At 37.5% G+C, this 23396-nt stretch overlaps 3 protein-coding genes across 3 annotated transcripts; 1 reads left to right on the forward strand and 2 right to left on the reverse strand.

The window, feature by feature from the left end:
• The first annotated feature begins 4000 nt into the window (after nt 1-4000).
• On the forward strand, nt 4001-4984 carry LOC138908264 (uncharacterized). Its single transcript, XM_070198920.1, has 2 exons — nt 4001-4512; nt 4591-4984. Exons 1-2 carry the CDS (start codon nt 4001-4003, stop codon nt 4982-4984), a joined length of 906 nt encoding a protein of 301 aa, XP_070055021.1.
• Nucleotides 4985-5274: 290 nt separating this feature from the next.
• LOC104108830 (glutamate decarboxylase) lies at nt 5275-8794 on the reverse strand. Its single transcript, XM_009617957.4, has 5 exons — nt 8332-8794; nt 7325-7525; nt 6508-6976; nt 6327-6379; nt 5275-5958 (listed from the first exon to the last, which is right to left on the reverse strand). The coding sequence occupies exons 1-5, from the start codon at nt 8623-8625 to the stop codon at nt 5467-5469; spliced, it is 1509 nt and encodes a 502-aa protein (XP_009616252.1). The 5' UTR covers nt 8626-8794; the 3' UTR covers nt 5275-5466.
• Nucleotides 8795-14412: 5618 nt separating this feature from the next.
• On the reverse strand, nt 14413-19228 carry LOC138908265 (uncharacterized). Its single transcript, XM_070198921.1, has 4 exons — nt 19037-19228; nt 15935-16012; nt 15633-15854; nt 14413-15318 (listed from the first exon to the last, which is right to left on the reverse strand). Exons 1-4 carry the CDS (start codon nt 19226-19228, stop codon nt 14413-14415), a joined length of 1398 nt encoding a protein of 465 aa, XP_070055022.1.
• Between the last annotated feature and the right edge of the window lie 4168 nt (nt 19229-23396).

The following is a 23396-nucleotide window of genomic DNA, read 5'->3' on the forward strand; positions in this document are numbered from 1 at the left end:
TTGCGTTAATATTAACAAATAAATTTGGTCCAAAAAATTAATCAATCAATCGATCATTTGACCAAATCCGAATATGAATCCGAAGCCGAAGCCGAAGTTAGAAATCTGTATTCGAAAATATATTCAAAACCAGTAGCAATGGAAAAAATCAGAAATGTAGAAGAACAAAAAAAGAATCTGAGCCCATTGAATTCACAGTGTTTCCTTAAGGAACTTAATCCCCTCCTAGTACCCGAGGTTTAGGATTATTTCCTCCCAGGATAGAACGGATAACCTCACTGGTGTAGCGGTACTTCAAACCCCAGTGATCAACGAACTCAAAGAGCAGTAGTAAATCACACTTACTGCTTTCTTTTCTATTAAAACAATGCAGAAAGAACGGATAAGGGTCAAAAATGCCCTTGAACTATTTGAAATAACTCAAAAATGCCCTCCGTTTGTTTTTGGCATAAAAAATATCCCTGCCGTTTATGTTTTGGACCACAAATGCCCTTAAACCGTTAGTCTTGCTATTGAAGGTGACATGACAGTCCAACTGTGTTAGATTTGCTTACATGACCATCCACCCAAGCAATCATGTATGGCAAAATTATTTTTTCGAAAAAATAATTAAAAAAAAATACAAAATAAACACTTATTCCGATAAAAGTAAAAAATTTCCAGAAAAATAATTTTTTTGAAATTTTTTATTAAAATACAAAATCAACACTTATTCCGAAAAAAGTAAAAAATTTACGAAAAAATTATTTATTTCGGAAATTTTTATTAAAATACAAAATCAACACTTATTCCAAAAAAAGTAAAAAAATTCCGAAAAAATAACCCCCAAATATTTATTTTTCCGGAAAGTTTTTACTTTTTTCGGAATAAGTGTTGATTTTGTATTTTAATAAAAAATTTCGAAATAAATAATTTTTCCGGAAAGTTTTTACTTTTTTCGGAATAAGTGTTTATTTTGTATTTTAATAATAATTTCCGAAAAAAATATTTTTCCTGGAAGTTTTTACTTTTTTCGGAATAAGTGTTGATTTTTATTTTATTTTTTTAAAATCCGAAAAAAAAAATCCAAAAAAATAATTTTGCCATGCTAGATTTCTTGAGTGGATGGTCATGTAAGTAAATCTAACCCATTTAGACTGTCATGTCACCTTCAATGGTAAGACTAACTGCTTAAGGGCATTTGTGGTCCAAAACATAGACGATAAGGATATTTTTGGTACCAAAAATAAACAGAGGGTATTTTTGAATTATTTTAAATAGTTCAAGGGCATTTTTTGCCCTTTTCTGCAAAAAGAATAAGGAGAAATCAGAATTTTCGTAAGAAAAAACTGAGGGAGAGTTCATGTATTTATAACCAAAAATCGCTGGGTTATACTGAAGAGTTACAACTCTTTAGGTAAGGTTGCAACTCAAAATGGCTGTTTTATAAAATGGCTATTTATGCAAACCGCCAAATTCAAATTATAACGGAAAAATTAAAACAGAGGAAAATTGAATTACCGTTACAGTAACGGTCTAATTTGGATTAATTAAATTGCGTTAATATTAACAAATAAATTTGGTTCAAAAAATTAATCATTCAATCGATCATTTGACCAAATCCGAATCTGAATCCGAAGTCGAAGCCGAAGTTAGAAATCTGTATTCGAAAATATATTCAAAACAATAGCAATGGAAAAAATGAGAAATGTAAAAGAACAAAAATGAATCTGAGCCCACTGAATTCAGAGTGTTTCCTTAAGGAACTTAATCCCTCCTAGTATCCGAGGTTTAGGATTATTTCCTCCCAGGATAGAACAGATAACCTCACCGGTGTAGCGGTACTTCAAACTCCAGTGATCAACGAACTCAAAGAGCAATAGTAAATCACACTTACTGCTTTCTTTTCTGTTAAAACAATGCAGAAATAATAAGGAGAAATCAGAATTTTTGTAAGAAAAATCTGAGGGAGAGTTCATGTATTTATAGCCAAAAATCGCTGGGGTATACTGAAGAGTTACAACTCTTCAGGTAAGGTTGCAACTCAAAATGATTGTTATATAAAATGGCCATTTATGCAAACCGCCAAATTCAAATTACAACGGAAAAATTAAAACGGAGGAAATTGAATTATCGTTACAGTAACGGTCTAATTTGGATTAATTAATATTGCGTTAATATTAACAAATAAATTTGGTCCAAAAAATTAATCAATCAATCGATCATTTGACCGAATCCGAATCCGAGCCAAGCGAGCGAGGACGACGACGACGCGAGGCTTGCCTTCTTCTCAACTCTTTAAGATCTAGAAGAAGAGCAATTGTATATATATACCCATCAAAAGTCTTTTCCTCCTCCAATATGGGACAATGTCCCTTTGTCAATAAGGAAAAATCAAATTTTATTTTTTCTCAATTTCCCATTCACCCTCTTTTAAGCTCTAAGAGGCTTAAACCCAAAAATCCCCCACATGAATGGGGAATGGCTATATCACGAAAATATTCATGAAAAACTGTGTAATTTACAAGCAGAGATTAATCGCATCTGGATAAATATGTTTCCCTTTGAACTTTTCATAGTGAACTTATGTCGGATATACTCAATCAATCGGTAGATTTGATATCTTTGAACCGTCAAACTTTGGTGTATATCTAGACAACCATAAGTCACACAATCAACCCTTAACCGTCTTTGGTTCTCATTGTTGTGTTCGTTTCAGCAATGAACACCGCCTGGTTTCATAAGTGCGTAGAAAACTAACCTTACAAAGTTCTCCTTAAAGCGACTAACACTTCATACTTATATAGATGATTCCTAAACGTGTCATCTAGTAGATACACTATTTGATATACCCCGTATCAATTTAGAAACCATTAAAAAACTTTAATGTTTTATCCTTGGTACTGAACATTGTCTCATCAAGAGAATGAACCAAAATTTTTAGTTGACAATGTTGAACTGTCATTAATGACTTTGTTTGATCTCCTTGAACCTAGATCTTGGGATCTCCAGTCTTCTAGGTAGAGTTACCGCCACAATGACTTGTCCTCGACCATAGTCCCATTTCCCTCGATGATTTCTCAACTACCTCTCTAGTTAGACATTTCGTAAGTGGATCCAACACATTGTCGCTTGACTTTACGTAGTCAATTGTGCTGATCCCCCTAGAGAGTAACTGCCTAATAGTTTTATGTCTTCATCGTATATGACGAGATTTACTCTTATACATAACGCTCCCAGCCCTTCCAATTGCCGCTTGACTATCGCAATATATGCATATTGGTGCCAACGGTTTGGGCCAAAATAGAATATCTTTCAAGAAATTCCGGAGCCAGTCAGCTTCTTCACCGGCTTTATCTAAGGCTATAAACTCAGCCTCCATTGTAGAGCGGGCAATATAAATTTGTTTGGACGACTTTCAAGATACCGCTCCTCCACTAATAATGAATACATATCCACTTATGGACCTAGAATCAGTTGAACCGGTGAACCAATTTGCATCATAGTATCCCTCAATCACCGCAAGATAATTACTGTAGTGTAAAGCAAAGTCTGGGTATGTTTTAAATATCCCAAAACTCGTTTTATCCCCATCCAATGGGATTGACTTGGATTACTCGTGTATCGACTCAATTTACTTATAGCACAAGCTATATATGGTCGAGTACAATTCATAATATGCATTAAACATCCCAGCACACGAGCATAATCCAATTGTGATATGCTTTGGCCTTTGTTCTTTGCAAGTGCAAGATTCATATCAATCGGAGTCTTTGCAACTTTAAAATCTAAGTACTTGAAGGTAGGCTCTATGAGCAATGTTGCTTCTTCCAGTCGTTCTGTGTCACCACCGGCTCCGGCGGAAAAACCCGATTTTTTTTTTCGGGATTGACTTCAAACGGTGGCAACAAAAGATGTTCTTCTATTTGACTACTTTGAGTCTACAGAAATTCATCAAAGAGGACTTTCCAGTTCTATCGAAATCAACTCCTGAGAATGAACAATTTATGGTGACTGAGGCATGGAAGCACTCAGATTTCTTATGCAAGAATTACATTTTAGCGGAGTGGAGGGTGATCTTTACAACGTCTATAGTAATGTGAAAACTTCGAAAGAACTATGGGAGGCGTTGGAAAAGAAGTATAAAATCGAGGATGTCGGTTTGAAGAAGTTCACCGCAGCAAAGTTTTCGGACTATAAGATGGTAGACAACAAGCTTGTCATTACCCAAGTTCAAGAGCTGCAAGTTATCATTCATGATCTCCTTGCTGAAGGTATAATCCGAATTAATGCTTGTGTTGAAAGTATTAATTCTGTTACTAATTATGAATTTTTTCTTGAATGTTTGGTTATCAATGAGGCGTTTCAAGTTGCAGCAATGATTGAGAAGTTGTCTCCTTTATGGAGAGACTTTAAGAATTACTTGAAATATAAGCGCAAGGAGATGAAACTCGAAGATCTCATCGTTCGATTGGGGATCGAAGAGGACAATAAAGTTGCAGAAAAGAAGACACGCGGGAACTCAATAATGATGTGAGCAAATATTGTTGAAACTGCTCCAACTAATTCGAAGAAGCGGAAGAAGCCTTCCAGACCAAACAACTATCCCAGCAAGAAGAAATTCAAGGGGAATTGCCACAACTGTGAAAAAGTTGGACACAAAGCTGCAGAATGTCGTGCTCCAAAGAAAGAGAAGAAAAATGGTCAAGCAAATATGGTTCAAACAAATGATGATATTGATGACTTGTGCGCTATGTTGTGTGAATGCAACTTAGTGGGAAATCCTAAGGAGTGGTGGATTGATTCTGGTGCCACCCGCCATGTTTGTGCCGTTAGAGAAGCATTTGCTTCATATGCTCCCGCTGGACCCGACAAGACCATTTTTATGGGAAATTCTGCAACGGCCAAAATTGAAGGTTATGAAAAGATATTCCTAAAGATGACCTCTGGCAAGGTGGTGATTCTGAACACGTTTGTCATGTTCCTGAAATACGGAAGAACTTAATTTATTTTTCTATATTCATCTTATATTCTGTTTGTGGGAGACTAAATCTTAGCGATTTTTACACTGAGTTTGGAGACTAAAATCTTCGAATTTTCTACTCCTTTTGTATTCGGTTTGAAGAAATAAAATCTTCAGCATTGTATGTAATCTGTTTCTATTAACATTATTCGGTTTGAAAATTTTAAATACTTCACCGTTAGTTAATTTTGTTTCTGATTTTTTGGTGCTGGTTTTAAATATATTTTCGAATACAGATTTCTAACAGAACTTTCATTCCTAGTACAGCAAGCTGAAAAACACTTATTACTAACATATATAGAAAGATCACGAAAGCACTTATAGCACCAAAAACTACATAGGTGCATGGAAGCTACCACGATAGACATATTACAGGATGGAATAATCGAAGAAGTGCCCAAAAAACCAATGAGTGACTAGAGGTGCAGCTAGGAACATCTCAAAAGCAATCTCTGTTAACTGAACTAACAGACTCCGCTGGTCTTCTTCCCTGCTATTTTCCTCCAATGCTTGACTATGTCTTTCTGAGTCTCTACAATATCTGTGTGAAACTGATGAAGCCCATCACCCTTATCATTATGCACTTTCTCCGCAGTGACACGGGCAGCCTTTGTGGGTAAGCGAGGTGGATGCGTATCTAACTCTTTCAGAACATTCTCAATGTCGGCTACAAGTCTCTCTGCTAGGCTGTGGCTGAAATCCTCTCTGATTACAACACGCAGAACAGCAACGTGTTCAGCATCTGGTGGCATGGTGTATGCTGGGACAATCCATCCGAATCTTCTGAGATGCTCAGACACTTCAAACACTGTATATTTGCTGCTGTCCCTCAGAGAAAATGCTACTACAGGCACGCCTACATCCTTAGAGACGATATCGAACCGCCCCATTTTTGTGATTCCATCCGTTAGTACTTTTGCATTTGCCAGGCAATTCTCCATGATGCTCTTATAACCCTTGAAGATCAGAACCAAAAGTGTAAAAAATTTCATCTCGGTTAAGCAACAGTCGTGAAGCAAAAGTTTCACGGTGAACGATGTGATTGATGGCAGGTTATATATCTTTTGGTTCACAAATATCAGTTTGAAAACTAAAAAACTTCCACTGGTTTCTTCCATTTAACTATTCCTGAGTAAAATTTATTTGCTAAATTCACAGATATTCTGCAGTGGTGATGGAATTTTAATTTTACTGGACTAAACTTAAAGGAAAACACAATAAGATTAAAAATTTGATTTCAAAAAGAACTCAGCTTTAACTTATAATAAATACAATCCAGGTAATTATTTACAGGCTTAGAAAAACAGAGGATCTCAGTAATTACCTGAAAGCCAAGTCTTATTAACTGATAATACTGGGCAATTATTTGATAGGAACCTGAAATTGGAAGATAAAGCATTAAAGCTTAACATCAACATGATCTCGAGTAGGAACGTCAAAAACTGCTGGAAATGGCAAAGCATTACTTATCTAATCACATTGCATATGAAGAACATTTGATATACCTTTAGAGAAGTTGAGAGTAAAAGTAGGCTGATCAGATCCGAGGTAATTTATATGAAACACGAGCTCCTCGGGCAAATCTTCCTTGCTCCGCCATATTACCCAACCAACACCAGCATATACAAGGCCATACTTGTGACCACTGACATTTATACTTTTCACCAGAGGCAAGCGGAAATCCCATTCAAGATCTGGCCACAGGAAAGGAGCAATAAATCCTCCACTGGCGGCATCAACATGGATCGGTGTATCCCATCCAGTTTCCTTGTTCTTTTTAGAGAGGAGCTCGTTAAGGAGCTTCACATCCTCAAATTCCCCAGTCAGGGTGGAACCAAGAATTGCAGCTACACATATTGTATTCTCATCTACCATCTCAACTGCTTTAGCAGGGTCCATTACATAGTATCCTTCTTTTAATTTCACCTCCTTCAATTCAACCTCAAAGTACCTTGCAAATTTTTCCCAGCAGACCTATAAACCATAAATTCAGACAGAAATTTTTCAGCAGAATTGAAGACAACAAATAACAGCAAAACTCAACTTTAGTAATCATGCAGTTCTACAGGACTAATGGGGTTTCAGTAGTTAAGCTTGTACTCAACGGGTGATCAAGGGACCAGTATTGACAATTGACACAAAATATTTGTTTAAATGAAGCTACTTCCATCTGATCACATTTAGTCCAAAAAGTACATCTACATGAACAAAGAGAGAACTCCAATTGGAGTTACAGAAATTAACAAGTCGTCCTAAAAGCACAAGCAAGAGAGTTATGAGTTGTGACTACGCAAAGGAAGTTTGACTAAAAGTCTGAATCACCTGCACATTAGCTCCAGTCACTATATTAGGCTTATCGAAAGGTTTGCCTTCTGCTTTTCTTCTAGCCTGCCATTTGCGTTTGAAAGCAAGGCCAGCAAGCATGATTGCCTCTGATGAACCCACTGTACCAACTCCTATTGCGGTTTCATCGTCACCAACTGGAGCATGGAAAAGATGTGCTAACATGTTAACACACCGATTCTGCAAGGAAACAAAAATTGAAGCATTCTGCATGTCAAATTATTGACTTGAAAATATAACAAATAAAAAGGTATGCATCAAGAAGAAAAAGTACTACTCTCCTTTCATTGCAATTTATACACACTCTTTATGTGGTCGTTCAATATATTTAACACAATTCCCTTACTATACACTCCCTTTATTCCAGTATTTTGTGCCATTATTTCCATATTGCATGTTTAGAAAAATGATACATTTATATATTTGAAAATAATTTATTACTTAACTTTAAACTACTCCCTCCGTTCAAGTTTACTTTCCACTATTTATCCCTTAGTAAGTAACAAATAATATGATGATTTTACTATATCACCCCTATTTATTATATGTTGGAAAGTGAATTGGAAATAAGCTGTACTTAATAAGAAGGATAAAACAGGTATAAAATGGTAAATTATCCATTGATTTTCTAAGTTTCTAAACTGGACAAGTAAAAGTGGCATGCTTTTATGAAATCTCACCACACATTTAAAATCACAAGTTCCAAAAGTTGTTTTATTTTATCAAATTCCATGCCAGTCAACTACTTGCCACATAAATTGAAAATGAAACTGAGGGACTATTAACTTTCAGAGTTCAAATACCTAAAAGTATCTAAATTTTAACTTTGATATGATTTTACTTATCAAACTAACTTTTCAACTAATACAACACTATCGTTAATAATATATATAAGTTTAATTATCCGTTTCCGGTCAAACATCACCATATAAAATGGGACTAAGAAGTAACAGAGAGTGCAGAAAGAAAAGGAATAAATTACTAACCTGAAGTTCAGTGGTAACAGGGTACTCATCCATGTCAACATAGTTCTTATTAATGGAAGACATGATAAGCTTATCGCACTCGGGCTCCATCCACGTGCTAACAAAGGAGGCTAAATTCAATCTTGGGTTACCGTCCAACATAAGCTCGTCGTTAACAATCTGAAAAGCGGCTTCCTTAGGCATGGACCTGTCTGGGATCTTGAACTTAGGTAAAGATTCTTGTACATATCTTGACGCAAATGTACAGTGCAAGTTCTCGTTTGAGTCACTAATCGACGTTGTTGTTACCACCATTTTTTCCTCTCTGTTTTCTGCAATTTTGCTCTGTAAGGTAATTGGGGAAAAGTATAGAGTGCTGATTGATCGGAGAAAATGGGTAATAAATAAGAGTGATTAGTGGATGGGTAAATATGGGAGTGACACGTAGTGCGCAGTGGCGGTTGGAAATAGAGAAGAGTTCCCCACCTGCTGCTTTTAATATTGGAGTATATACTGTAAAACAGAACTGACGTGAAGGATTTGCCGACGCTTGTTTTCCTAATCTAAATTATTTTTTGTTGTACGTGGCGATCAGTAAACTGCGGACGGTCAGCCTCATATATTTGAATATACATTAATCTAAATATTAATTTAAATTTGAATATACACCTGAGTATTTAGACGTTGTATTAATATTTAAATATCTAATAATTCAGATTGTTTATTTTCTCTACATCTAAATAATAAAATATATCTACGATATATTAAAAACAGGTAATAGCTCTTAAGTTAAAAATCAAATTATGAAATTACCCTTGCCTTACTAAATTTAATTTAATGATAAAATAAAACCCTACAAATACACGCCTTGTTGTGGGGACATACGTCTATTGGGAGAAAACTTACCTTGTAACGATCATCTTCCCAAAGACCGAAGAGTTGCACCATTTAATTTTCTTGTGTTTAAAAATCGGAATCCCATGGCAATGTCTCGCTCTTTTCTGTTAAAGCAACGGGTTTGACATTTAAACTTTCCTTCACCAAATTCTCTTTTCCGTTACGCTTTCTTCCATATTTTGCTGTGCTTTTAGTTTCGTTTCAGAATTTCATTAGTTTGTTTCACTTTGTCTATGGAATATGTGGTATTGGCTTTTTTTTGTGATTTTTTTCTTCTTTCTTTATTTATCAATCTATTTATATGTTAGTTTTTATGTTCTTTTGCGCTAATTTGTTGGCTATTTTTGTACAATAAATGGAGAAGTGAACAAGTTTAATCGTTTTATTGAGTGTTACGGGGAAGTGAACAAGTTGTTGACGCCATAGATGACAGTCCAAATAATTTATCAAGATTTAGAGTTTTGGTACTTCGGCGCCGTAGTAGATAAACTGATCAAACACTGTTTGGTCATATTTTTTATAACGAATCGAGTTTTTTTTTAGTGTTATGTTTTGTGAAAATGCGTTCTCTCATGTTTTATTCAATCTTTTCTCTACGATTATGTGGATTTACATGAAACAAAGATAATGGAATTGGTTTATGCAATGCGAGTATATGAGTCAGGATTGAAGATATCCAATGAGAGTATATGAGTCAGGATTAAAGATATGGACTCCTTAATCCTTACTTATCAAGAAACTCTTCTTTCATTAATGGTGTCAATTTCTGCTGTGGCTTGAAGTACAACACTTTGACAAGTCATTTTTTTAGGAAAGAACTTTAGCATACAATTATTTAGCCCTCCCATAAATGCCATTATCAAGTAAGAACTACCCTTAACCAACATTTATGAAAAGTCATTTATTTACCAAACCAAAAAAACGATTACAATTATGAAAGGTAAGATATTTCGTCATGGATTGCGTAGATTAAGTTACTGAGGACTCAGTTCATTAGAAAGGCAATATTCTTCATCAATCTCGAAATATGTTGAATGTAATTTATAGTCTGCAGTGAGTATGGTACCTCTTATTGAGGGAGCAAAGGTATGTCAACTGAAATTAACTTAGTTCCAGTTATTGGTTCTATCTACTGTCTCATGGAAATAGGGAGTAATTTGGTAAGATGATTAAGCATGTATGTGGAGCCATAACTTGCTAGGAATGCTCTTCAACATGCATTTGATTTATCTTCATCGATGTCATCAATAAAGAATTATTATACAAATTAAAGTTTAGTATTTATAGGTATGCCATAATAATTAAAACCATAGGAAAGAAAAATGTTACTGGTGTAAACATCAAACTGGGTTGTATTTAGTTATGATTGTTTTTGTTAAATTCAAATTCACATCCATTTAAAGAAAATTTTGAACTGGTCTGGTCCTGTTTGCTATATCCCTATACTCAATAGATGCTCAAGTGATGACCCTTAAATTAAGTTATATAATTACTAGAATTTCACTTTTCCTTACAAGTTTACAACACCACAATTTTAGTCTTAATAAGTTACGTAAATTTTAAGCTAGATTAATAGGAACTACCAAGGTCATGTTTTATCACAATATTTCTAATATTTATGGTATATGTTGCATAATATATCCTTTAGAATAAGCAGTTTTACATCAATTACCAACGTTACTTGCATAAGATTGCCACTGGTAGTCAGATTTAAGGAGAGGCGGATCATGATGTTTTGATCGACTAAACATCAACATCACTGGATTGAGCTAAAAGAAAGAGGATATCCCAAATTCATCGAAATGCATTGCTTGGTTGATTAGTTCTTGCTTCTGATTAGAGAATCTGGGAAGAATAAAAGCAACCAACATATATGATTTTGCAGAAGTTGACTGATAGTTGCATGGTGTGTGATTCTTGCTAGTTTTTTTTTGTTGGTATTATGTGATTAATAATTGTTGTCTTTAGACTTATCATAAGTTCCATTCACTGCGCGCGGCAATCATATAAGACTAAATCATTTGTGACTTAATATTAATAGTCTAATATAGTAGTGAAATTTGGAACTATACCTATTCTGTGAAGATACAGATTCAAAATAAGTTATATTTGAACAATGGTGCAATTTATATTTGTAAAAAGAAAAGGAATTATATAATTATGTCCTTTCGTCATTTCAGGAGTGTTTCTACCTTTTCTGGTTCTTTAATTTATTAACCTTATTTCCAAAATAGACACTTTTAAAATAGTATCGAAAACTTTTACAAAATTATTGTACTACATAACTTGTGATACACGCACGTGTCAAGAGACTAGTCTTTAACTAAAGGGAAGAGGGCTTAAAATACTCCTATTGTATATTAAATTGTTTATAACCCCTCCCCCCTCCCTCCCCCGCCCATCTATCCGTCTGAAAATATATAGGATGTTAATTCTATTCTCAAAAGTGCCCATGGGACTAACGACAGCACATGTCGGCCTTTCATTAAATGATGTGGCAACCTTTCATTTGACCACGTGGCTTTGTGGGGTTGAAAATGCATTTGGGTAAATTTCGACCCATTTAACCGATCCGACCCACTCTTCTTACCTTATACCCATATATTTTACTTATCTTCTTCCCCAACTTAATTCCTAGGTCATCAGGTTGCTCATAAAATCTTCTTCCCCAAAATTTCTCTTTTTCAACTAATTAATTCTTGCCTTTTTCCTTCGAATCTTATGGTTGGCTGTAAAGTTGAGCCTTTATTGATTAACAAAAAATTCAAGATGTCTCAAAATTTTGTCTCTTCTGGTTTGTCGCGTCGTTGTGGTTTAATTGCAAATCATTTTGTGGCTAAGACTCATTTGAACGGCGATCGCCGATTCTACAAATGCCCTCTGATGTGTGGCTATAATTTCATAGTTTCGTATATTATGTGCCTTGCATTTTACATGCTTTAATGATAAATTATATTTTATTTATGCATAATGGAGTCTATTTTATGTGTAGGTGAATTGGAGATGAAAGTAGAGCAAAAGGGATACTTAAACGTTGAAAGTGTGCTCGAGAACAGCAAAAAGGAGAGACCTGGCGAGGCCAGCCAAAAGTCAGGCTGAACCAGGCTTTAGCCTGGCGAGGCCAGTCAAAAGCCAGGCTGAACCAGGCGTTAGGCTGGCGACGCCAGGCCTGGGGCCAGGTCCAATCCGAGTTTGAAGGCTTATTTCATCTCCTGGTTTGACTAGGACTTGACCTACACGTTTAGGTCTTTTTCTACATATATAAATAGACCTAAAAATGTCACTTTGGGGTGGAGACCGAGATTGGACAGAGAGACCAACATTAGACCGGGGATTCGACCTAAGGAAGAAAGAACACACTAGGAGCAAGGCGGAGAATTATTCTAAGAGTTTTTCACTTCCTTCTTCCTATTTTCATTATTGGTTATGAATTCTAGTATTGTAGTTATGCATACTATTATAATTTGTTATCTAGGGTTTTGATAGGACCTATTGGAGGATGATTTTCTTGTTACGTTAATATAAATTTATCGTAGTATTTTCTCTATTTGTTCAACTATATTATTCTTGTGGTTGATTGAAGGGCCCTCAATTAGCTGTGCCTATTTAGTATGTATTACTCGGGAGAGAGTGCATATTTAGGTAGTTGTTGAACAACATCACTCCTAAATGTATATGAGGGATCAATATGGAGGTTTAAAGGTGGGATTAGGGATAACGAAACCTTAGTGCGATCTGAGTGAGCTGTACTTAATGCCAGCTAGCGTAATTCGGGAGAATATGTCTAGTAAATTATGGTAATTACTCGGGAGAGAGTTACGACAGTTAGAGTGCTCATGATCGGTAGAGAAGACTTAGGCAAATTTATAGGAAACGTAGCGGAAATGATTCCGACAATTGGGGAAATCATAACTCTAGACCTCCTTAATCTTGTCTCCAATCCTTATCCTTGTTAATTGATAGTTTTACTGCTTTCGAGTATTTATTATTTAATTAGGTAAAAAAATAAACATTATAATCTTTATAATTAGGAAATTGTTTGGACTTGTGTTTCTTAGCGATATTGAACAACTGCAGCTAAGCCTTAGTTCTCTGTGGGATTCGACTTCGGACTTGTAAATCATATTATATTTGCAATGACTACTTAGTCCTTTTATAAGGCATAGTTGGGCGTGATCACCCTCATTTTGTTGAGGAAGCTTCATGTGATTTGTGGGAATGGCAGGATGAAGAGGTGACACCACATGTGATGATGTTAATCAATAACTTGGAGAATTCGTTGAAGTCAATGGAAGTGGAAAGAAATTATCTAAAGAAGATGATGGCTAACTTGGAAGATGTTGTTTCTGCTGAAAGACTGAAAATTGAGAAAATAATGGAAGAGATGGAGGAAATTAATTCGGAAAACTTAGAGAATGTCGCTAGGATGGAGGATAACTACAAATCATGAAGTGGTTTATTTTATTTTCTTGGGTTGTCTTTGTGTTGGTTCTAGTTTTCAAGATGATGTGGTGTAGTTAGGTTATTTTATAATTATGCAGATGTTGTAATTTTGCAGATGTTTATCGATTTGGTTCAGATGTTGTAATTCTGCAGATGTTGTAATGCTACAGTTGTAATGGTTCTTTGTTGGTATGAAATGAATTTTTTATTTATCCTTCACTCTCATACAACTTTTTGTATACATGAAAAATCACTAAGTCAAATAGAATCATCTCCAATAGATAGACAAGAAGAACATTGCCATTAATCGAGTAGCAAACATAAATTATTTCAAGATTTAAGCACAACAAAACATTGCTATTAGACAAGTAAATGTGTGATCCAAAAACATGTACCACTGTCACAACATCTACTTGTCTAAAAACGTAGAACATAAACAAACATCATGTAGTCAAACAGTCATGCAAAAAAAGGATTTAAATGTATATTACATCCATCATTACTTGCTACAATACTCCCTCTTGCCCTTCCCCTTGCCTCTTATAATTTTAAGTTTACCAATATTATTCTCTTTCAAACCCAATAGTTGAGCTGTTGTCATTGCCTCATTTTCCTTTCAGGTAGTTCTCTTTGGGAAGTATGACAGTTTTGTTAGTTGTTAGCTACCGGTGTGATCCCCTGTGAATTGTATCTTCCTAGTCCCAGAATTTTGTTGATTCTTATGCTGAAGTCTAGTATTAATATCAGAGACAACCTTAGGCCTCAAAACTGGGTCAACTTCTGCAGCAAAGTTTGCTTGAATAAACCTTCCTCTGGTCTGAATATTCTGACATGGCATCTGAGTTGCCTGGGTGTACTGACTGGAGTGCTGACTTGGCATCTGAGTGTACTAACATGATTGTTGACTTGGCATCTGAGTGTATTAACTGGAGTGCTGACTGGACAACTAACTTGGTTGGCTAGCCTGACTTGGCATTTGTTGGTCTTGTACTTTAAAACCAAGATTAGGGAATATGAAAAATTCTGATTCTTGGTCTTGAGTTGTTTGAGTGTGGTCTTGCACATTCTTGGACTGTAAGTATAAAAAGCAGATTGTAAGTATATCTTATTGGTTAATGGATAGCTTCTTTTATTATGGTTTGACTTGCCACAAAAATCACAAGTCATTTGAAGACCCTTCGTAGAAGTTGACCATTCTCCTTGCTTTTTTCTAGCTTCATCCTTCTCTCTTGACCTTTTCACTTTAGGTTTACCAACCATCTTTGCTAATGGTGGTGGTTCTATGGCTTGGTGTGGCTCAACTTTCCAGAAATTTTCACCTCTAACAGGTTGCAGTTTGAGCTGATACAACAACTGCCAAACTTGTTTGGAATACCACCAGTGAATCCCAAGTGTTGGGTCCAGCTTTTTATAGTTGAATGACTTGATAACATGAGCACATGGGATTCGAAACAAGTCCCAAATCCTGCATGTGCACCTTTGTTGCTCCAGAATTACTGTGTGCTTGTCTTCACCTTCACTTATTTCAAAACCCCTATCTCTATTGAAATTTTCGTTGCACTTTGAAGTCATCTCTCTATAATCATTGTACAGATCTATTGCATATAGGTTGTATTCACCTCTCCAACTGCTAACTTCATCTTCTCTATCCTTTAATTGATTCATCACCTTCAATTACCAACCAGTAAACAAGCAGTTAGTTAATAGTAGACTATTTAACAAGCAGTTGTTAATCCTTCACTCTTATATCGGTTAGATAAATTAACAAGCAGTTAGTTAACAATAGACAAGTTAACAAATAGTAGACAAATTAACAAGCATTTAGTCAATAGTAGACTTCACCTTCACTCTTATATCCTCAAGCATCTTCACAATTGGCTTATGTCTAGCTTTAAGAATCCAAGAGTTGAAAGACTCTGTAAGTTGTTGTCCACCATTGGGTTCTTACATTGTGTATCAAAGTAAGTTCTACACCAGCTTACTAGAGGATATTTCAGAAAGTCTCTGACATCATCCTCAGACACTTCACCTAACTGTTTCAACATATCCTTAAATTCTTCCTTATATGTGCTCCAGGAACACCACAATATTAATTTTTTTATCTCATCAGTCTTCCAATCTTTGCTCCAGTTTGCTTCAATATGCCTTGCAAAATATCTGTGATATGATTGTGGGCATATATTACATACAACATCTAATAGACCCTGCACATGAAGAAATATTACATTAACAAACTAAATAACATAATTTTGAAGAAAATAATTCTGAGCATATGGTAACATACCTTATACATATCTGACATGAATGTATACCCTTCACCATCTTTCCAATCCAAAGAAGCCTTCAATTTCTCCATGAACCACTGTCATGTTCTTTTTATTTTCTTATCCACCACAACCCAAGCTAGTGGATATACATTGTCACGATCCAAAACCAATCCGTCGTGATGGCACATATCATAGTACTAGGAAAGCTGACTACTCAGAAATTTCCAACACTTTAAATCTTTGAAAGATATGAAAATAGCGTAATTAAAGAAAAATCCTTTTAAAAGCAGGATAGGAAGTCATAATTCAATACATAATCTCTCCCAAAATCGGAGTATCACCGAGTACATGAGCATCTACATAAAGATTTAGTCTGGTACACCGTCTAGAATATAAAATTGAAATAAATAAAATAAAAGATAAGGGAGGAGAGTCAAGGTATGCGAACGCCCAACAGCTACCTCGATGATCTCTGAATGTCCAGACTCCACAACTCAACAACCGCCGTGACTATAAGCACTTAGATCTGCACACGAGGTGCATGGTGTAGCGTAAGTATAACTAATTCAATAAGTAACAAATCTAACATGTGGTCTGAAGATAGTGACGAGCTCAAACGATACAGTAAAGATATAGAGATTAATAATATAGAAAAGTAGGCATGCTTCTAGGTTCAATAGTTAAGTTTAGCACAGATGAAATACGCTAAGTGTGACTGATAAGTAGAGTATTACGTCTCTATAGCTACATGCCAATGTGAGAGCTGTATGTGATGCAACATAGAGAAATCTCAAGTATGCACACTCTCAAAGCACTCAATCTGCCTGTCTCAATTCTCGCTCGCCACACTCAGTCACTCAGTATTGTATGATACCTACTGCGGCGTGCAACCCGATCCACATATAGCCGTAAGGCCTGTTGCGACGCGCAACCTGATCCACATATATATAGCCATAAGGCTTGTTGCGGCGTGCAGCCCGATCCATATATATATAACCCTAAGACTTGTTGCGGCCTGCAACCCGACCCCCATATATATATATATATATATATATATATATATATAGAGAGAGAGAGAGAGAGAGAGAGAGAGATATCACTCACAACACGACACTCAAGCCCCAACTCAGTCACCAATCTCTCCAGTCTCTCGGGCTCATAACACTCATGCTAAGCAACCCTAATCAAATACGAGATGTGACAATATACGACAACAAAGACTGACATATGACATGTAATGATGAATCTGGCGACTGCAATTAAACAAATATCTCAACAACAAAGAAAGACCACTATGGGTCCCATAGGTATCATCATATAGCCTAAACATGATTTCTAGCATGGATCTCAGCTCAAGTGCTATAACACATAGAGTACAACAAAATATTCAGATAAAATAACTATATAGTTCCAAGGAATCGACTAAATCACAATTTCTACGGTGCACCCCCACACGTCCGTCACCTAGCATGCGCGTCACCTCAACATGAATCACATAGCATAAAATTCGGGGTTTCATACCCTTATAACCAAGCTTTAAAGTGTTGCTTATCTCAAACCGTGCAAATCTCTACTCCAACACGCCCTTGCATCGCGAAACAGCCTCTGAATGCCTCAAATCTAGCCACAAATAGTTTGATACAATCAACACGAGCTAAAGGAATCAATTCCATAAGAAAATACTAAGTTCTCAATCAAATTCAAAAAGTCGGCTAAAAACCGCCCCCGCCTCTGGGCCCACGTCTCAAAATCTAATAAAAGTCACAAAATCTGAACACCCATTCAACCACGAGTCTAACCATACAAATTTACCAAAATTCGACATCAAATCGCTACTCAAATTCCCAAATTAAACTTTCTAAATCCCTAACCGCCAATTCCCAAATTCCACCTCAAAAACACATAAACTAGGTGGAAAATTCAATGGGAAAACATAATTATTGAATAAATTAAACCACAAGTGACTTACCTCAAGAATACCTTCGAAATCCCTCTCAAAAATTGCCAAATCCCGAGCTTGAAATGTTTAAAATGGTGAAAAATCACGGAACCCACGTTTTAATAGACTGCCCAGGCCTTCTCGCAATTCCGACAACTTATCTGCTTCTGCGGTGTCGCGGAAGTGATCCTTCTCCCGCTTCTACGGTTCCCTCTACTCCTGCAGACCATAACACTGCACTTGCAGACTCGCTCCTGTGAGCCATACTTCCGCTTTTGTGGTCCTAGCCCCCATCTCCATTTCCTCTTCTACACTCAAGACTTCGCACCTGCGACCTTACACGTGCGGGCAAGCTCTTCGCACCTGCGATCACTGCCCAACTCCACTTCTGGTCACTTTTGCGATGGCTGGTGCGCACATGCGGCGTCGCACCTGCGATCAAAACCCTCGCAGGTGCGATTGCACCAGACCTGGTACTTTAGCAATCCTTTAAACTCCCATTTCGATCCGTTAACCAACCGAAGTCCACCCGAGGCCCCCGGGACCTTAACCAAATATACCAACAAGTCATAAAACATAATACGAACTTAGTCGAGCCTTTAAATCATATCAAACAATACTAAAACCACGAATCACGCATCGATTCAAGCCTAATAAACTTTGAACTTCTAATTTCCACATTCGATGCTGAAACCTATCAAATCACGTCTGATTGATCTCAATAAAGTCCACTCTCAGTCAAACTCCTAAATTTCCAACTTTTGTCATTTCAAGCCCAATTCAACTATAGACCTCCCAATCACAATCCGAACATGCTCCTTAGTCCAAAATCATCCAACGGAGCTAACGGGACCATCAAAACTCCATTCCAGAGTCATTTACACATAAGTCAACATCCGGTTAACCTTTTCAACGTAAGCTTTCAACCTTGAGACTATGTGTCTCAATTCATTCTGAAACCTCACCGGACCCGAACCAACTACCTCCGAAAAGTCACATAGCAGCTATAAAGCATAAAATGAGCAGTAAATAGGTGAACGGGTCTACATCTCTTAAAACGACCGACCGAGTCGTTACACACATGCTTGCAAGAATCTTGAGCAACAATAACTAACAACATGCCTTGGCATTTGCCTTTTAAAAAGGTTCTATCTAGACTTATAAAAGGTCTTAAACCTACTTTGAATCCACTCTTGAGGGCATGGAAGCAGACATACATCATCAAAAATCTTCTCTTACCTTCCTCCATTGCATCCTTGGATATCTCTATTAACACATCAGTCCCAAGGTTGGTTTCTCTCAACTCTTGAGCATGTGCCTCCAACTTGTTGTACTCATCCAAGCAAGTGCCCTCCAATTTCTCTAAAACCATTCTCTTCACCCTTTTTAACTTTGAATCACTCACATTCAAACTAAATCATCCTCTAAATCAACCTTCATCTCTTTAACCTTAAACTTAGGATTATTTTGAATCTTTCTCTTAAAATAATGTGCTAAAGCAGCAAGAGTAGCTCTTCTGTTCTCAAAAACTTCACCACAATCATGTTCATCCCTCTAAGTTTTTATCTTTACCCCTTGATCTCTGCCATCTTTAGAAATAAGACATTTAAAGGGACACCCAATATGGCACTTGTATCTAAGTCTTCTCCTATCACTCTTATCTACCTTAAGGCCCCTCTTATTAGAAACAACATAAAAACCAATAAACTCCTTAGCTTCAACAAGATCCATAAAAGTCATATCTTCTTCCAATGTTTTATACCTATCAAGTTGGTCAGTTATCTCAAACTTCTTTTGCCTCTCAAATAAACCTAGGGCATCACTATCATAATCACTATCAACACTTTCAATATTTGTATCATATTCACTACTATCACAGTCAGTAGCTACAACAACAGGTACATTATTTGTATCAGTTTGCTGGGTAAATACATGAACATTAAGAGTATCATCTAGAAGGTCAACACCAAATAAATGTACATAAGTGAAACCATCATTAATTAGGGATTGAAACTTCCTAGTCCCTTCATCCCCATTGTCACGACCCAAAATCTAACCGTCGTGATGGCGCCTATCGTGGAACTAGGCAAGCCACAACTCAACATCTCAACACAAAAAAAGAAATTTTGAACATAAAGACGGAAGCAATTTAATAATTTAGGAAAGCCTTTCTGAAAACATAAATATCCAAAATACGATACAATCCATCCCAAAATCGGGGTGTCATTGAGTACATGAGCGTCTAAATCAGAATACAGTCCACTACAGTGTCTAGAAAAATAAATTAAAAATACAACTAGTGATATAGAAGGGGAGTCAAGGCCTGCGAACGCCGTACAACTACCTTGGTAGTCTCCAAATTCTGAAGTCTCAATCAGCAACTGTCGCCGTGACCAAAAACACCTGGATCTGCACACGAGATGCAGGGAGTAACGTGAGTACATCCAACTCAATAAGTAACAAGTCCAAACTTTGGACTGAAAGGTAGTGACGAACTCAATCGGTACAGATAAAATAGAAATAACTGTACAGAAATATAGGCATGCTTTCAAATTAAATAGGCAACTCAAAACAATAAAGTGAAGCAGATCCGAACAATGTAAAGAATATAACTCTGCTATCTCTATATGCCAATGCACATGTTGTGTGTGATGCACCATGATGTCAGCCTCATGTGCTCACACTCTCGAATGCTCAACCACTCGGTACTATATATGGTCCATACGGCCCAGGGAAGATCCATCCCGGAATATATACATCACTGACTATAAGTCACCCAGTACCGAGGAAGGCCAATCCAGCCCTGTGGAGAAGATCCATCTCCAGGTATCAAGTACTTCGGATAAGATTCATGTCCAGGGAAGATCCATCCCTCAATAATATCAACCGCGTTCACTGAGGGTGTGTTACAGACTCCGGAGGGGCTCCTACAACCCAAGCGCAATCATAAAATCAGTATAACCGCTGCGGCGTGCAGCCCGATTCCATAATTGTCACTCATAATTAGGCTCTCAGGCTCACTCAGTCATCAATCTCTCCAGTCTCACTCACGAGCTCACAATATCATGAAAACTAGCCCGAAACAATGATATGATGTATCAATAAATAACAATTGAGATGGAGATATGATATGAAATGCATGGACATTATTGAGTACATAATATCAATGAAATTAGTGAGATGACAGTAAGAAACGACCACTATGGGTCCCAACAGTACTGACATAAAGCCTAAACATGATATCTAGCATGATTAACAGCTCAATTACTTTATCACAAGATGAAAACATGGATATTAACAAAATAGAGTCACTATACAGTGCCATGGAATCAACCAGGCCACAATTCCCACGGTGCACACTCGTACGCCCATCATTTGGCATGTGCGTCACCTCAATACCAATCGTATAGCACATAGTTCGGGGTTTCAAACCCTTAGAACTAAGTTTGAAAGCGTTACTTACCTCAAACCGAGCAAATCCTACTCCAAAATGGCTTTGACCCTCCAATCAGTCTCCAAACTCCCCGAATCTAGCCACAAGAAGTACGGTATAATTAATATAGGCTAAAGGAATCAATTCCACAAGAAAAACATGAAATTAAAAGCCAAAATCCGAAATAGACTCGACCGGGGCCGAGCCCATGCCTCGAAATCCGACAAAAGTGACAAAACCAGAAAGCCCATTCACTCACGAGTCTAACCATACCAAATTTATCAAAATCCGACACTATTTGGTCATCCAAATCCCCAAAATCCACTCTCCAATTCTTAGGCCCTAAACCCCCAAATTTCACTTCAAAATCTCACTAATTAGGTGGGAAAATCAGTGGGGAAACAATTTTTATGATCCAAAACGAGTACAAGAAGCTTACCTCACTAATCACCTCGAAAATCTTCTCCCAAATCGCCTAAGTCCGAGACTAAAATGTTGAAATAAGACTAAAATCGCGAACCCTTGCTTTTAAACCTTCTGCCCAGACTTTTCTCATCTGCGGACCTATTGTCGCACCTACGACGCCGCATCTGCGGTGAAAATTTTGCTTTTGCGGAAGTCACTTACACCTCCAGGTCCCGCACCTGCGCTCCAGGTTCTGCACCTGCGAACACGCATCTGCGGCCCTGACCTCGCTTCTGCAGAGTCACTCTCTCCCAGCTGCCCTCGCACATGCGCCCACTTGTCCGCATCTGTGCTACCGCATGTGCGGGAAATTCTTCGCACCTGCGACCCCTGTCTATCATGGACTTTCCTGCATCTGCGATTCATGCCACGCTTCTGCGTGCTCGCACCTGCGGTGCCCATTCCGCAGGTGCGATTACACCAGTAGCAGCAGCTCTTCAGCTGCTTCATCAACTCAAAAATCAAGTCCGTTAACCACCCGAAATCTACCCGAGGCCCCCAGGACCTCAACCAAACATGCCAACAAGTAATATAACCCAGTACAAACTTAGTCAAACCTTCGAATCACTCAAAACAACTTGAAAACACCGATTACACCCGAATTCATGCCTAAAGAACTTCTAAACTTTCGAATTCTACAAACGATGTCGAATCATAACAAACCACGCCCGATTGACCAAACATTATGCAAACAAGTCATATTCAACATTACGGACCTACTTCAACTTCCGAAATCGGAATCCGACTCCGATATCAAAAAGTCAATCCCTCGGTCAAACTTTCAAAAATTTGACTTTCGCTATTTCAAGCCTAAATCAGCTATAGACCTCAAATTCACAGTCTGGACACGCTCCTAAGTCCAAAATCATCCAACGGAGCTAACGAAACCGACAAAACTCCATTCCGGAGTCTTCTTCACACCATTCCGAGTACGATCAAAATCCTAAGACTTAAGCTTCCGTTTTAGGGACTAAGTATCCCAAAACACTCCAAAACCAAAACAAGACCTCCCGGCAAGTCACATAAGTAGAAACAGATACGGGGAATGCAGTAAATAGGAGATCGGGGCTAATACACTCAAAATGATCGACCGGGTCGTTACATCCTCCCCCACTTAAACATACGTTCGTCCTCGAACGTGCCAAGAGTTGTTTCCAAGCCACCAAATCACTATTCCATCTTACCATGGCCAGATGATGCACCACGGTGAACCGGGCGAGTCGTATGAGCATGTCTAAAATGACGACCCCTACCGTGATAGAACTGACCCCCAGAAGGAACACCGCTAAATCCACCCTATCCACGAGGCCTCTTGGCCTCCCTCTCAACCCGCTCCTGGCTGCGAACCATCTCAATTGGACGAGCAATATCGATAACCTCATCAAATGTAGCACCAAACAACTCTTTCTCTAGTCATAAGCAATCACAGCTGAAAAGTGAGGCCATCTATGAACCTCCTGATCCTTTAACTGTATGTAGGAACCAACCAGATAGCATGACGGGCCAACTCTGAAAATCTCATCTCATACTGAGTCACGGATATATCACCCTGACGAAGATGCTCGAACTGCCTGCACAGCTCCTCTCTGCGGGACTGAGGCACGAACTTCTCCAGAAAGAGAACAGAGAACTGCTGCCAGGT

This window comes from Nicotiana tomentosiformis, chromosome 3 (assembly GCF_000390325.3).
Source record: "Nicotiana tomentosiformis chromosome 3, ASM39032v3, whole genome shotgun sequence".
NCBI lineage: Eukaryota > Viridiplantae > Streptophyta > Magnoliopsida > Solanales > Solanaceae > Nicotiana > Nicotiana tomentosiformis.

Excerpts from the sequence above, each read along its gene's own strand:
- LOC138908264 (XM_070198920.1), top strand. The coding sequence starts at position 4,001 with ATGGAAGCACTCAGATTTCTTATGCAAGAATTACATTTTAGCGGAGTG. Across the intron at positions 4,513-4,590 it reads CGCGGGAACTCAATAATGAT|CAAGAAGAAATTCAAGGGGA; the intron begins GTGAGCAAATAT and ends CAACTATCCCAG.
- LOC104108830 (XM_009617957.4), bottom strand. The coding sequence starts at position 8,625 with ATGGTGGTAACAACAACGTCGATTAGTGACTCAAACGAGAACTTGCAC. Across the intron at positions 7,526-8,331 it reads CTGTTACCACTGAACTTCAG|AATCGGTGTGTTAACATGTT; the intron begins GTTAGTAATTTA and ends GTTTCCTTGCAG. Across the intron at positions 6,977-7,324 it reads TGACTGGAGCTAATGTGCAG|GTCTGCTGGGAAAAATTTGC; the intron begins GTGATTCAGACT and ends TATGGTTTATAG.
- LOC138908265 (XM_070198921.1), bottom strand. The coding sequence starts at position 19,228 with ATGGTTTTAGAGAAATTGGAGGGCACTTGCTTGGATGAGTACAACAAG. Across the intron at positions 16,013-19,036 it reads CCCTCAAGAGTGGATTCAAA|TGGTTCATGGAGAAATTGAA; the intron begins GTAGGTTTAAGA and ends AGAACATGACAG. Across the intron at positions 15,855-15,934 it reads TCATGTCAGATATGTATAAG|GGTCTATTAGATGTTGTATG; the intron begins GTATGTTACCAT and ends CTTCATGTGCAG.